This window comes from Myxine glutinosa, chromosome 5, assembly GCF_964187855.1.
Source record: "Myxine glutinosa chromosome 5, kmMyxGlut1.1, whole genome shotgun sequence".
NCBI classification, from domain to species: Eukaryota; Metazoa; Chordata; class Myxini; order Myxiniformes; family Myxinidae; genus Myxine; species Myxine glutinosa.
Window position 1 is genome coordinate 211738206 of NC_136265.1, and position 16082 is coordinate 211754287.

At 54.7% G+C, this 16082-nt stretch overlaps 1 protein-coding gene across 4 annotated transcripts in view; it reads left to right on the forward strand.

The window, feature by feature from the left end:
* LOC137426430 (AP-4 complex subunit sigma-1-like) overlaps window positions 1–16082 on the forward strand; it is a 41057-nt gene that overhangs the window by 19963 nt on the left and 5012 nt on the right. Inside the window, exon 4 of one of the 4 annotated variants that reach the window (XM_068114966.2) lies at window positions 2250–2261. The exons of the other annotated variants lie outside the window; for them this stretch is intronic. Within the exon in view, the coding sequence (XP_067971067.1) occupies window positions 2250–2261 (12 nt within the window). The remainder of the gene's footprint in view (window positions 1–2249; window positions 2262–16082) is intronic. 4 annotated transcript variants of the gene reach the window in all.

The following is a 16082-nucleotide window of genomic DNA, read 5'->3' on the forward strand; positions in this document are numbered from 1 at the left end:
GGACATGCTGAATGATTAATTTGCGTACTTTTCTTGTTATCCTTGATTATGTAGTGTGTGTTGTGAATGATTAATTTGCGTACTTTTCTTGTTATCCTTGATTATGTAGTGTATGTTGTGAATGATTAATTTGCGTACTTTTCTTGTTATCCTTGATTATGTAGTGTGTGTTGTGAATGATTAATTTGCGTACTTTTCTTGTTATCCTTGATTATGTAGTGTATGCTGTGAATGATTAATTTGCGTACTTTTCTTGTTATCCTTGATTATGTAGTGTGTGTTGTGAATGATTTATTTGCGTACTTTTCTTGTTATCCTTGATTATGTAGTGTGTGTTGTGAATGATTTATTTGCGTACTTTTCTTGTTATCCTTGATTATGTAGTGTATGCTGTGAATGATTAATTTGCGTACTTTTCTTGTTATCCTTGATTATGTAGTGTATGCTGTGAATGATTAATTTGCGTACTTTTCTTGTTATCCTTGATTATGTAGTGTGTGTTGTGAATGATTTATTTGCGTACTTTTCTTGTTATCCTTGATTATGTAGTGTGTGTTGTGAATGATTAATTTGCGTACTTTTCTTGTTATCCTTGATTATGTAGTGTGTGTTGTGAATGATTGATTTGCGTACTTTTCTTGTTATCCTTGATTATGTAGTGTATGTTGTGAATGATTAATTTGCGTACTTTTCTTGTTATCCTTGATTATGTAGTGTATGTTGTGAATGATTAATTTGCGTACTTTTCTTGTTATCCTTGATTATGTAGTGTATGTTGTGAATGATTGATTTGCGTACTTTTCTTGTTATCCTTGATTATGTCGTGTGTGTTGTGAATGATTAATTTGCATACTTTTCTTGTTATCCTTGATTATGTAGTGTATGTTGTGAATGATTAATTTGCCTGCTTTTCTTGTTATCCTTGATTATGTAGTGTATGTTGTGAATGATAAATTTGCATACTTTTCTTGTTATCCTTGATTATGTAGTGTATGTTGTGAATGATGAATTTGCGTACTTTTCTTGTTATCCTTGATTATGTAGTGTGTGTTGTGAATGATTAATTTGCGTACTTTTCTTGTTATCCTTGATTATGTAGTGTATGCTGTGAATGATTAATTTTGCCTGCTTTTCTTGTTATCCTTGATTATGTAGTGTGTGTGTTGTGATTGATTAAGTTTGCCTGCTTTTCTTGTTATCCTTGATTATGTAGTGTGTGTTGTGATTGATTTTGCCTGCTTTTCTTGTTATCCTTGATTATGTAGTGTGTGTTGTGATTGATTGATTTTGCCTGCTTTTCTTGTTATCCTTGATTATGTAGTGTGTGTTGTGATTGATTGATTTTGCCTGCTTTTATTGTTATCCTTGATTAATGATTATGTAGTGTGTGTTGTGATTGATTTTGCCTGCTTTTCTTGTTATCCTTGATTAATGATTATGTCATGTGTGTTGTGATTGATCGATTTTGCCTGCTTTTCTTGTTATCCTTGATTAATGATTATGTCATGTGTGTTGTGATTGATCGATTTTGCCTGCTTTTCTTGTTATCCTTGATTATGTAGTGTGTGTTGTGATTGATTGATTTTGCCTGCTTTTCTTGTTATCCTTGATTATGTAGTGTGTGTTGTGATTGATTAAGTTTGCCTGCTTTTCTTGTTATCCTTGATTATGTAGTGTGTGTTGTGATTGATTTTGCCTGCTTTTCTTGTTATCCTTGATTATGTAGTGTGTGTTGTGATTGATTGATTTTGCCTGCTTTTCTTGTTATCCTTGATTATGTAGTGTGTGTTGTGATTGATTGATTTTGCCTGCTTTTCTTGTTATCCTTGATTATGTAGTGTGTGTTGTGATTGATTGATTTTGCCTGCTTTTCTTGTTATCCTTGATTAATGATTATGTAGTGTGTGTTGTGATTGATTGATTTTGCCTGCTTTTCTTGTTATCCTTGATTATGTAGTGTGTGTTGTGATTGATTTTGCCTGCTTTTCTTGTTATCCTTGATTATGTAGTGTGTGTTGTGATTGATTGATTTTGCCTGCTTTTCTTGTTATCCTTGATTATGTAGTGTGTGTTGTGATTGATTGATTTTGCCTGCTTTTCTTGTTATCCTTGATTATGTAGTGTGTGTTGTGATTGATTGATTTTGCCTGCTTTTCTTGTTATCCTTGATTAATGATTATGTAGTGTGTGTTGTGATTGATTGATTTTGCCTGCTTTTCTTGTCAACCAAAATTACTCCCCTCCCGCAGTGCGAACTTGATGTATCCTTCATCGAGATAATCTGGTCTGGAGAAACTAGAGGGTCTGGCAGCTTATGTGTTTCAGGACTGACTGGTGTTTTTGAAATGGATTGATAGAACAATGCTAACTAAGAGAGATACATTTATGAGACATTTAATTATAAGTCAAGTGAGGGAAGAGGTGTTGGTAAAATTGTAAATAAGAATGGGAGGAGGAGAGCACATTATGGGAAAGTAAGGGAGTGATGAAGTGTAAGGGAAGGAAGGAATTAATTTAATTAAGTAATTTGAATGAATGAATGATCGTTTTAAGGCCATTTTCCCCGCTAGAGTGGGGGTTAGCCTTGCGGGCCCCATGACAGTCATGGTTCCCTGTTTGAGGCAATGTTTTTATGACCGGATGCCCTTCCTGACGCCAACCCTTAGGCGCCTCTTACGATGCGCAGGGATACGGTGTACCTATTCTAAACCGGGTTACACACCGTGATCATTCATCCCAGCAAGCTGGTACTCAATTTGCCGACCTCGGAAGGATGACAGGCTGAGTCAACTCCCCTGGCGTTAATTTAATTAATTTAATTAAGTAAATTAAGTAATTTAATAAATTAAGTAAGGGAAGGAAAGTTAGGGAAGGAAAGTAAGGGAAGGAATTCTTTTTGAAAGAGAGAGCTTTGAGGGGATAGAAGAGAAGAGACTTGCATAAGCATATAACGGACAGGAAGTGGGGGGGGGTTGGGGGGGGGGGAAGGGGAGGGCAGGGGCAGAGCGAGCAATCCATATTTTTTGCGTAATTAACAGTTGCTTCTGAAGGACATTATAGCTTAAGTTATTTACAAGCTGAGGTATAATGGATACCTAGATAGCAGACAACATTCTGATTGGTGTTTAGTATTCTTCTGTTTCTTGAGTTTTCAGGGTAATGTAAAGTTTTCGTACCAAGGTCACTGCAGTATAATGTGTTACGCTGTGGGCTGTAGTGAGCAACAGGACCTGCTCTGTCTACCTGTGAATGGCTCGCAGAGTTTGTCTTTTAATGCCATTTGTAATACTTTATTTGATAGTGTGTGCGTGTGAAGGAGCGGTGCTCCCACGTCGATCGGAAGAATGGATGCGAGAGGGGGCATGCCCGGGCGTCCCGGACGCGGCCTGGCAGGGCGTGGCCGGGCGTGCCCGGGCTTCCCGGCCGAGGCCTGGCAAGTTGAGCGCGGGCCTGCCCGGGCATACTGGACGAGCCCGGCATGGTGATCGCTCCACGTCCTTGGTAGGTGCAAGGCGATTGTGAAAACCCAGCGGTAGCCGCTACACACGTCCCCCCAGAATCGACTTGCACCGGCAGGGTCAATTTGAGGGGGGTCCTGATGACCCGGCCGAAGCGACCCCTGGCGGGTCGTGGGGGGGGGGGGGGGTCCGGTGTGGTGGTGGGCGGTCGAGTGGGGGGCACCGTGGACGGGGGGCGGCCTCGCCGCGGCGGAAGGGCCAACCGTGGCGGTTGGTCGATGTCCACGTGCGCCGGCTTGAGGCGGTCCACCACAATCCGGTCCGACCTGCCGCCGATGTCGATGACGAACGACTTGTCGTCCCGTCGCAGGACCCGGAAGGGCCCGTCGTACGGCGGCCGAAGTGGCCCCCGATGTGCGTCATGACGCACAAAAACATACTCCGCTGTGCGAAGTGCTGGGGGGACGTAGGACTGGGGGTCACCGTGGTGGGATGTTGGCACGGGGGCAAACCGTCGGGTGGCCTCCTGGAGGTCCGAGCGCTGGCGAGCTGCGGACCAGGGACTGGTAGCGTCGGGCACGAACTCGCCCGGGACGCGTAGCGCCTGGCCGTAGACAAGCTCGACGGTGGATGCCCGGAGGTCCTCCTTGGGGGCCGTGCAGAGGCCCAAAAGGACCCACGGCAGCCGGTCGGCCCAACCGCCGCCCTGAAGGCCGGCCATGAGCGCGGCCTTCATGGAGCGGTGGAATCGCTCGCACAACCCGTTGGCTTGGGGGTGGTAGGCCGTAGTACGGTGGAGCTTGACCCCCAGGTTGCGGGCGACCGCGCCCCACAGCTCGGAGGTGAACTGTGGTCCGCGGTCTGACAAGATGTCCGCCGGTGCGCCGAAGCGGGCGACCCAGGTGGCGATGAAAGCCTGCGCCACGTCGGCGGTGGTGGTGGAGACGAGGGGAACGGCCTCCGGCCACCTGGTGGTCCTGTCCACCATGGTGAGCAGGTGTGTGAACCCCCGTGACGGGGGGAGGGGGCCCACCAGATACACGTTGACGTGGTCGAAACGTCGTTCGGGCATGGTGAAAGGTGCCAGCGGGGCCTGGGTGTGTCGGTGGACCTTGGCCTGTTGGCAGGCTGTGCAGGTGCTGGTCCAATCGCGGACGTCCTGTCGAAGGCCGTGCCAGACGAATCGCGCCGACACCAGCTTCTGGGAAGCTTTCCGGCCCGGGTGGGAAAGGCCGTGGAGGGAGGCGAAGATGCGGCGTTGCCAGGTAACGGGCACGATGGGGCGAGGCTGGCCTTGGGAGACGTCGCAGAGCAGGACAGTGTCCGCGAAGGGGATGTCGGCCAGGCGGAGGCCCGTGTCCGCCGCCCGGAGGGCTTGCACCGTGGTGTCGGTGGTTTGGTCCGCCCCCATAAGCGCGAAGTCCACGCCGAGGTGGACCGCGTTCGCGCTGGCCCGAGAAAGACAGTCGGCCACGGCGTTGTTTTTGCCGGCGACGTGCCGGATGTCCGTGGTAAACTCCGACACGGCGGAGAGGTGGCGCTGTTGGCGGGCCGACCACGGCTCCGTGACCCTGGCCATTGCGTAAACCAACAGCTTGTGGTTGACGAACGCCGTGAAGGGTCGGCCCTCCAGGAGGTGGCGGAAATGGCGAACGGCCAGGTGTAGACCGAGGAGCTCACGGTCAAACGTACTGTATTTGAGCTCGTTCGGCCGGAGGTGCCGGCTGAAAAAAGCGAGTGGCTGCCAAACCCCGTTCACCCATTGCTCATGTACGGCGCCCACCGCGTAGTCGGAGGCATCCGTGGTGAGGGCGATGGGAGCGTTGAGCACCGGGTGAGCGAGCAGTGTTGCGTCGGCGAGGGCCCGCTTTGAGCTTTGGAAGGCCGCGTCCATTGCTGTGGACCAGACGATGTCGTGCTTGGCCGGCTTGCCCCGGAGGGCTTCGTAGAGGGGCCGCATGAGTTGAGCATCGCGGGGCACGAAGCGGTGATAGAAATTCACCATTCCCAGGAATTCCTGCAGGGCCTTTATGGAGCGGGGATGCGGAAACGTGGTGATGGCCTCGACCTTGGTTGGCAGCGGCACGGCCCCGTTCTTGGTGATGTGGTGGCCCAAAAAATCAACGGCCGTCGTGCCGAAGTGGCATTTGGCCGGGTTGATGATGAGGCCGTGCTCGCTGAGGCGCCCGAACAGTGTTCGGAGGTGGAGGAGGTGCTCGGCCCGGGACGTGCTGGTGACGAGGATGTCGTCCAGGTAAACGAAGAGGAACGGCAGGTCACGCAGCACGCCGTCCATCAAGCGCTGGAACGCCTGAGCCGCGTTCTTGAGACCAAACGGCATCCGTAGGAATTCGAATAAGCCGTACGGCGTGATGACTGCCGTTTTAGGGACGTCGGCCGCCCTGACAGGTACCTGGTGATATCCCCGTATGAGGTCGATTTTTGAAAAAATGACCCGTCCCGCCAGACGGGCGGAGAAGTCTTGGATGTGCGGGATCGGATACCTGTCGGGGGTGGTAGCGTCGTTAAGACGGCGGTAGTCGCCACATGGGCGCCAGCCGCCCCCTGGCTTTGGGACGATGTGTAGTGGCGAAGCCCACGCGCTATCGGAGCGCCGCACGATGCCGAGGTGTTCTAAAGTGTCGAACTCGGCTTTGGCCATGGCGAGCTTGGCTGGGTCGAGGCGGCGGGCTCTGGCGTAGACCGGCGGGCCCGTGGTTGGTATGTGGTGCTCCATCCCATGTCGTACTGCGACGGCCGAAAACGTCGGCCGCGTGAGGGCCGGGAACTCCGTGAGCAGGCGAGCAAACTCGTTCGCCGCCGGGAGGGCGCATGCCAGCTCGGTCGGAGCGGAGCTGCTCAATGTGCATACCAGGGAGCTGAAGGTTTCGGCGTTGATTAGGTGATGCCGTTGGACGTCCACCAGCAGTCCGTGTGCGCAGAGGAAGTCGGCGCCTAGCAGAGCCATGGGCACGTTTGCGGTTACAAACGTCCAAGTAAAGCGTTGGCCGCCGAAGCAGAGGGTGACGTTGCGCGGGCCGAAGGTGCGGATGGCCGCTCCGTTGGCCGCAACCAAGGAGGGGCCGCAAACTGTGGACTGCCTGTCCTGGTCAGGCGGGAATGACGCTCAGTTGGGCGCCGGTGTCGCACAGGAAGCGCCGTCCGGACGCTTTGTCCGTGATGAACAGTAAGTTGCCCGTGTGGCCAGCGCTCATCGCTGGTAATGAACGCCGGCCCGGCCGTTTCCCGGCCTGCCGAAGGTGCACGGGGGTCGGCATGTCCGGGCCTTCTGTCCGAACCTGGCATGATAGTAACACCACGCTTGGTCAGGTGGAGGCCCCGGTCGTCGTGCTGGAGGTGGTCGGCTCGGCGTAGCGGTCGCCGATTGCGTCGGCAGTTCGGTCGTCGACCGTGCCGGGTGCTCGGGCGCCATGGGTGTTGCGTCGGACGGCGGTGGGCCCCAGGTCGCTGCTGCAATGCGTTGGCCTGCCGCGGAGATCTTGTCGGCTTCCCTGGCGAGGGCACGGGGATCCGTGATCGTCATGCTTGCCAGGGCGAGGCGTACCGGGCTAGGCAGCTGATGGAGGAACAGCTCCCGGAACAGGCATGCCGGAGAAGCGAAAGTGCTCGCCGAGCAGCGAAAGCATGTTGTCCATTCGCTCGGACGGGCGCGTGTCGCCGAGCTCGGGCAGGTCGAGCAGGCGCCGTGCGCGTTCCGCCGATGGGAGGGCGAAAGCGTCGAGGAGGAGCTTTTTAATCGCGCCGTATTTGTCAGCGGCTGGCGGGCTCTCGAGGAGGCTCAGGGCGCGGGCCGCGGTGGCTGAACCGAGCGCTGCTACCACATGGTGGAAGCGGGTGTCGTCGGCCGTGATGCCTCACAGGGCGAACAGGGAGTCCGCCCGGGCGAACCAAACCGCCGCGTGAGCCTCCCAGAAGGTAGGCAGTTTAAGGGCAACTGCCGTGTCCATGTCGGTAGGTCACCAATGAAGGAGCGGTGCTCCCACGTCGATCGGAAGAATGGACGCGAGAGGGGGCGTGGCCCGGCGTCCCGGACGCGGCCTGGCAAGTCGAGAGCGGGCGTGCCCGGGCGTCCTGGACGAGCCCGGCATGGTGATCTCTCCGCGTCCTTGGTAGGTGCAAGGCGATTGTGAAAACCCAGCGGTAGCCGCTACACGTGACACTTTTGAACATCTGTGGGCAATTTTACATTTAAGATTTGCTTTCTTCGTGGTAGAGATTTGAAGTTTTCTTCTTTTGCAAGATGACAGTTTTATATGATAATTTGTTACATTGAAAACAAAGTCTTTATTGTGAAGTAATATAGTGTAGCGACCCATGGGTCCCCCAAGCAAGACCGGCATCAGAATCTCCTTGCTCCAGCCAGTGACGTCACCGGCGGGGATCCCCGGCGCCAGAGTGGCTGGTCACGTGACCGCCAAAGCGTGCCGCGCGTGCGGGTATAATGAGCTACACCTGTGGATCACGTGACCACCGAAGCACGCCTCGCTTGAGAGGCGTGGCTTTCGGTTTCGGTTTGGGTTTTTGGTTTTGCTTTATAAGGCAGCCCGATAAACAGGCTTTTTAGTGTTCCCGAGTTGGTTTTACGAATAAACATCTTCTCGGACGAGTTTGTGCCTTGCCATCCTTTTATCCGTATTCTGCTGGAGTCCGGACTCCTTCACTGGTGACCCCGAATTTGCAACACGGCAATGGACACCGCAGTGTCCCTCAAGCTGCCCACCTTCTGGGAAGCACATGCCGCCGTTTGGTTCGTGCAGGCGGACTCCCAGTTCGCCCTGCGTGGCATCACGTAGGACGCCACCCGCTACCATTACGTGGTCGCCGCGCTCGGCTCCGCGACCGCCGCCCGCTGCCTGAGCTTCCTCCAGTACCCGCCCGCTGACGGCAAGTACGACGCCATCAAGGCACTTCTGCTGGGCGCGTTCGCCCTTTCCCCGGCTGAGCGCGCACGACGCCTGCTCGACCTACCGGAGCTCGGCGATACGCGCCCGTCCGAGCACATGGACTACATGCTCGCGTTGCTCGGCGAGCACCCCTTGGATTTCCTGTTTCAGGAGCTCTTTCTTCGCCAGCTCCCGGCCCCGGTACGGGTCGCCCTGGCAGGTACGACCATCGTAAACCCCCGCGACCTCGCCAAGGAGGCCGACAAGATCGCTTCGGCAAGCCAGCTCGCCGAAGCGGCGAGCCAGCTCGTCGGGGTGGCGGCCGGGAGCCTTCCCGCCCGACGCCCGCGACGCAGTCTCCTTCCCGGAGACCGCCGGGCCGGCACGACTGGCAGCGGCGACGCCGCGTCGCCCGGTCCCAACGCGTCGACCGGAGCCCCCGCCGGACCCGGCCTGGTGCTATTTCCATGCCAGGTTTGGGCGGCAGGCCCGATCATGCCGACCCCCGTGCACGTTCGACCCCGGGAAACGGGCGAGCCGGCGATCCCTCCCAGCAATGAACGCCGGCCGTTCCGGAAACCTGCTGTTCATCGCGGACCGAGCGTCGGGGCGGCGCTTCCTCTGCGACACCGGCGCCCAGCTGAGCGTCATTCCCGCTTCGGCGGAGGACAGGCGGGCCGCCGTCTGCGGCCCCCCCATTGGTCGCGGCCAACGGCTCCGCCATCCGTACTTTTGGCCCACGCACCGTCGCCCGCCGCTTCGGCAGCCAGCTCTTTCACTGGGAGTTCGTGACGGCGGACATCCCCATGGCTTTGCTCGGGGCCGATTTCTTGTGCGCCCACGGGCTGCTGGTAGACGTGAAACGCCGGCGTCTCGTCAACGCCGAGACTTTCAGCTCCCTGGCGTGCGCCTTGAGCCGGGCCGCACCCACCGAGTTTTCCTGCGCCCTCCCATTGGCGGACGACTTCGCACGTCTCCTCGCGGAGTTCCCGGCCCTCACGCGGCCGACGTTTTCGGCCATCGCGGTGAGGCACGGCATCGAGCATCACATCCCCACTACGGGCCCGCCGGTGTACGCCCGGGCTCGCCGTCTCGACCCCGCTAAACTCGCCGTCGCCAAGGCCGAGTTCACGGCGCTGGAGCGCCTCGGCATCGTACGGCGCTCCGGCAGCGCCTGGGCCTCGCCGTTGCACATCGTCCCGAAGCCGGGGGGCGGATGGCGGCCATGCGGCGACTACCGCCGCCTCAACGATGCCACTACCCCCGACAGGTACCCCGTCCCGCACATCCAGGATTTTTCCGCCCGGTTGGCGGGGCGGACCATTTTTTCTAAAGTGGACCTGATTCGGGGGTACCAACAGGTGCCAGTCTGCCCGGCCGACATCCCAAAGACGGCCGTGATCACACCTTTCGGCCGCTTTGAGTTCCTCTGGATGCCCTTCGGCCTCAAAAACGCGGCGCAGGCGTTCCAGCGCCTGATGGACGGCGTGCTGCGCGACCTGCCGTTCCTCTTCACCTACCTGGACGACATCCTCGTCGCCAGCACGTCCAGAGCCGAGCACCTCCTCCACCTCCGGACGCTCTTCGGCCGCCTCAGCGAGCACGGCTTGATTGTCAACCCGGCCAAATGTCACTTTGGTGCGGCGACGATCGACTTTTTGGGCCACCGCATCACCCGGCACGGCGCTGTGCCGCTGCCGGCCAAAGTCGAGGCCATCGCCGCTTTCCCGCGCCCCCGCTCCGTCAAGGCGCTGCAGGAGTTCCTCGGGATGGTGAACTTCTACCACCGCTTCGTGCCCCGAGCGGCGCAACTCATGCGGCCCTTGTACGCCGCCCTCCGAGGCCAGCCGGCGAAGCACGACGTCGTCTGGTCCACGGACATGGACGCGGCTTTTGCGGGCGCGAAACGGGCCTTCGCCAACGCCACGCTGCTGGCCCACCCGGTACCCCATGACCCCATCGCCCTCACCACGGACGCCTCCGACTACGCCGTGGGCGCGGTCCATGAGCAATGGGTGAACGGGGCCTGGCAGCCGCTCGCGTTCTTCAGCCGGCAACTCCTGCCCAACGAGCTGAAGTACAGCATGTTCGACCGCGAGCTCCTCGGGCTGTACCTGGCCGTCCGCCATTTTCACCACCTCCTGGAGGGCCGCCCATTCACGGCCTTTGTCGACCACAAGCCATTGATTTTCGCAATGGCCAAGGTCACGGAGCCGTGGTCGGCCCGCCAGCAGCGCCACCTCTCCGCCGTGTCGGAATACACCACGGACATCCGGCACGTCGCCGGGAAAGACAACACCGTGGCCGACTGCCTTTCTCGGGCCAGCTCCAACGCCGTCCACCTCGGCGTGGATTTCGCCCTGATGGCGACGGACCAGACCACCGACGGCACGGTGCAGGCGCTCAAGGTGGCAGACACGGGCCTCCGCTTGGCTGACGTCCCCTTCGCGGGCACTGTCCTGCTTTGCGACGTCTCCCAGGGCCGACCGCGCCCCGTCGTGCCTGTCTCTTGGCGGCGCCGCATTTTCGCTTCCCTCCACGACCTCTCGCACCCAGGCCGGAAGGCGTCCCAGAAGCTGGTGTCGGCACGCTTCGTCTGGCACGGGTTGCGACGGGACGTCCGCGACTCGGCCAACGCCTGCACAGCCTGCCAGCGGGCCAAGGTCCACCGTCACACCCTCCCGAGTGGCGTTTCGACCACGTCCACGTGAACCTGGTGGGTCCCCTGCCCCCATCGCGGGGGTTCACCCACCTGCTCACCATGGTGGACAGGACCACCAGGTGGCCGGAGGCCGTGCCCCTCACCTCCACCACCACCGCCGACGTGGCGCAGGCGTTCATCGCCACCTGGGTCGCGCGCTTCGGCGCACTGGCGGACATCTCGTCCGACCGCGGCCCACAGTTCACGTCCGAACTTTGGGGCGCGGTCGCCCGCTCGTTGGGAGTCACTCTGCACCGCACCACGGCCTACCACCCCCAAGCCAACGGGTTGTGTGAGCGGTTTCACCGCTCCATGAAGGCCGCACTCATGGCCGGCCTCCAGGACGACGGGTGGGCCGACCGGCTCCCGTGGGTCCTTTTGGGCCTCCGCACGGCCCCCAAGGAGGACCTCCAGGCGTCCACCGCCGAGCTGGTGTACGGCCAGACTCTCCACGTCCCTGGCGAGTTCGTGCCCGACGCCACCAGCCCCTGGTCTGCCGCGCGCCAGTGCACGGACTTCCAGGAGGCTGCCCAACGTTTCGCCCCGGTGCCAACGTCCCCCCAGCACTCCGCACGGCGGAGTACGTCTTTGTGCGCCACGATGCGCACCGGGGGCCGCTCCGGCCACCTTACGACGGACCCTGCCGTGTCCTACGCCGGGACAACAAGTCCTTCATCGTCAGCATCGGCGGCCGGGCGGACCGGATCTCACTGGACCGCCTCAAACCGGCCCATATGGACGTCGGCCAGCCGTCACGGCTGGCTCTGCCACCGCGGCGTGGCCGCCCCCCGTCCACTACACCCCCCGTCCGACCATCCACCACCACACCGGACCCCCCCCCCCCCCCGCGACTGGCCAGGGGTCGTTTCGGTCGGGTCATCCGGACCCCCCTCAGGTTGACCTCCCTGGACCAAGTCCATTCTGGGGGGGCATGTGTAGCGACCCATGGGTCCCCCAAGCAAGACAGGCATCAGAATCTCTTTGCTTCAGCCGGTGACGTCACCGGCGGGGATTGCCGGCGCCAGAGTGGCTGGTCACGTGACCGCCAAAGCGTGCCGCGCGTGCGGGTATAATGAGCTACACCTGTGGATCACGTGACCACCGAAGCACGCCTCGCTTGAGAGCTTGAGGCTTTCGGTTTCGGTTTGGGTTTTTGGTTTTGCTTTATAAGGCAGCCCGATAAACAGGCTTTTTAGTGTTCCCGAGTTGGTTTTACGAATAAACATCTTCTCGGACGAGTTTGTGCCTTGCCATCCTTTTATCCGTATTCTGCTGGAGTCCGGACTCCTTCAATAGTAAGCTTACACGTGTATCCAGTGATCAGGAAGTTCTAAGCTACATCACTTCATGCAGTTTATTACCTCCGTCACCGAAGGCGGATGGAGGTTGTGTTTTCACCCCTGTCCAGTAGCGGACTGGGTCTTAAAACCGGCCCGGGCATCCTTCACCTAGGTCGGCCCATTATTCATTTATATGGTGCTTATCTGAGAAAATAGACGAAATGCTTGAAAAAAACAAAAACAAATAAAATCCACTAAAAATTACATTTATTTTCAGTAACACAAGCACATGTCATGTCTAAGAGAGTAGGTGCCTGCGCAGTTTGCTGCTTCTGGCAGCCACACCATCAATGACATCCTTAGTTTCAAGTTTGGCCAGGATCCCTTTTTCCACAGACGTCAACATGAACGCCTCAAGATGTTCTTGTGTCATTGTACTTCGCAGACGGCTTTTGATTCTCTTCAAAGCAGAGAAAGACCATTCACATGCCACTTGACACAAGCAGCGTTAGCAGCAGCTTGTAGGCAAGCCCAATGCTCTTGTAGGCATCAGTGAAGAGGTTCAACTTGAGGAGCACCTTGTAGCAGCAGAGAGGACAGGCTTTACATGACTTACATGTACTTGGCAGAGTCTTCCTGTCCTGTTCAGACTCACTGTTCTCCTGCACTGTATAAGCATCTGCTGCTGATAGTTTCAGTGTTGACCCTTGTTCTCCAAGGCTTTGCAGTTCTATTCGTAGTTGTTCCGCAGTGACACCATCATCAAATCTCAGCAAATGTTTATGCAGCTCTTCCATAGCTCCCGATGGCACTTGATCAAAGTTCCTTGGGTGGAGAAGTGAGAGATCAGCATACAATGTTGATGTTGCTGATCTGTCAAACCGCTGCTCAATGCTGCTCACAATAGTGTCCACTATTCGGTTGTTCACTTCAATGCGATACTTCTTTACTGGGTCAGAAGCTGATGTAGCCTCATCTATGAACAGTTCGTCATCAATGCGTTTGTGCCGTCTTTGCCGTTTTATAGGAAGGGACTCTTCCATAACAAGATTTACATCCATTTCATCCAGCTGGTCATTAGCCCATTGAACAAACTTTGCAGCTGCATCATGACAAGCTTGGAAGTCATCCCATAGCATCTGCATATTCTCTAGCAATTCATCCACCATGCGGTGCACAGTCAGCAGATCCAATTGCACAGTTTGTAGATACTTGGAGAGCGCTGTAGTGCAGGAGAATACTTGCAGATATACTTGTGCAGTCAGAATTGTTTCAAACTGCAGGAGACTGGCAATGTATCCCTGCACCTTGGCCTTAACAGCTGCTTGGATCTGGTCAGCAACTAGTATGGCATTAAGAGTGGTGATAACTTCCATGAAAAACGCTCCAGTTGGGTTGTTGAATGAACCAAAAACCTTCTTCAAGGCGGCATCCATTGACCACCATCTAGTTTCTCCGATAGTTCCCATTCGTTTCACAGTAGTGGAGTGTCGACTCCAGATGTTCATTCGCTGATAAGATTCCCGAAAGAACACTGCAATGTCATTCATTAGTGAGAACAGTGATGCGCTAGTGACCACAACACTTGTAGCTTCGGTCACAACGAGATTTAACACATGTGCGTGGCACCAAACATGGATCTGCATTGGAGCTTCCTTTGATAGCAGAGTACTGAAACCTTTGTAGCGCCCCTGCATGTTTGCTGGACCATCAGTTGAGTTTCCAACACAGTTCTTGAGGCCAAGATTCAGTCCTAACAAGACTTCAGAAACAAGTTGCACAAAAGCTCCACCAGTAGATTCCTCACATTTCACCACACTCACTAATCTTTCTTGGATAGTGCCAGTGCTATCAACATATCGAAGAACAACAGAGCACTGGTCTTGTGTTGAGATGTCTTGAGTGGTATCAATTTCCACAGCAAACATGTCTGTTACTTCTTCAGAAATCCACTGACTTATCTTATCCCGGATAACTGTGATAACATAATTCACTGTAGTTTTAGACAGCAAAGTTACCAAGGAGCCTCGACCTCGTGAACTCTTTGCCTTCTCATGTTGCTTCTTGCTGTTCTGGACAACGTGAAAGAGATGATCGGCTGTGCAGGAATCGTACTTCCGAAGTAGTTTTACAACTTCCAGAAATGTACCATGGTCGATCTCCTCATTGTCAAGTGTGTATGCTGCTTCTTCATTACTTCCTCTGTAGCTCAGTCCCCTCTTACCAATGAGTTTGACCACATCCACAACTCTTTCCATCACTCGTCGTCTCTTTCTAACCTCATCATGATGGCTACGTGTGAGCAGGTGAGAAACGCTGGACTGTTGTCGATCTACCAGGTATGCTGCAGAGCATCTCAAATGAAAAGAAGAGCGTTCATGTTCTTCAACACGTGTATGTACATGTCGCCAGTCAGTCATTCCCTCGATGAACGTGGACCAGTCTGAGGTGCTGGAAAACGCCAAGCACACTGAACAGTGAAGAGAATGATTGTCCTTGTTGTATGACAACCACCATCTGTTTGTACCATCTTTTCACATGAAACACCTCTTGACCACTCGGTTGTCAGTTTTTTGATTAGGGTGGTAATTCCAAAACAGCAAACAATCTTCATCTCTACATGGTTTATTAAAGTAGTTAATCGAGGGGTATCCCTCCTCTGCAAGTGTAGCAGCTGCAGCAGGTACATCTCTCTCAGCTGACCGCACCTGTTCGTGTTCACGAATTTGCACAAATTCTGCCGATTCAGCTGCCAATTGGTCATCTACTGATTCAGCTGCCAATTGATCATCGACCAATTCAGCTGCTGATGGTCCAGCTACCGATTCAGTATCCTTATCCCCGTGTTCACTGACTTCACCAGGCCCAGTATTAGTACTCTTGAACAGATCCAAACGGTTTGTGCACTTTGAAGCACTATCTGACAGTTTCTTTTTCTTTCGATCACACTCCTTCTCAGCACCTCCTTTTCTTCTCTTCTGGTTTGCTTTATCCATTGTTGGTTACAGATGCAGATGCTGGAAAAAAAATTTTTTGCATCGCAAGTCAGTTCGTGACATTGTTATCAATACTAGATCAGTAGTCAGTAGACCTATCTAAACTTACTTGGCCTATCGGCTCAAAATCCTTTTTACTGTTGATTTGGTAGTTTTTACAATGAAGGAAACATGTATCGGGAGTACATACGACATAGCGATTGTGAATGTAACAGCTCTGAGGCGTCTTTCGCTTCGCATCGCAGTGACAGTGAGCACCAACATGGCGGCTGTAAGACTAAAATCTGGCTTCAAACCCCTCACCTCACAGCCCACAGCCTTCAACCAGACATATTAACACGCTCCTCCCCCTTCATTCCCGTTCTTTAAAGCAAAGCGGTATAAATTGTTGTGTCGCCCTTATATATGACGAGCAACGGTACCCGCCCTAAGGGCGGGGCTTCAATTAGGAGGCGCGATTTATTTTAACATCAGTTAAATATCACACGCAAATCATCAAAATCTAAACAGTGTTTTTAGAATTTCAATAAAAAAACCACATCACTGTTCATATCGGTAAATATTATTCCATTGTAGCGGTTACCGGAAGCATACACAATCACCTTGCACCGGCCGATGACGCAACCGGCGAGCGGTTACTTGTCCGGACTCGCCCGGGCGTGTCCAGACTTGCCTTTCCCGGGCGAACACTTGACTTGCATACCATGCCCCATTGAGAGGCGTGGCTTACCTATTTGCATACC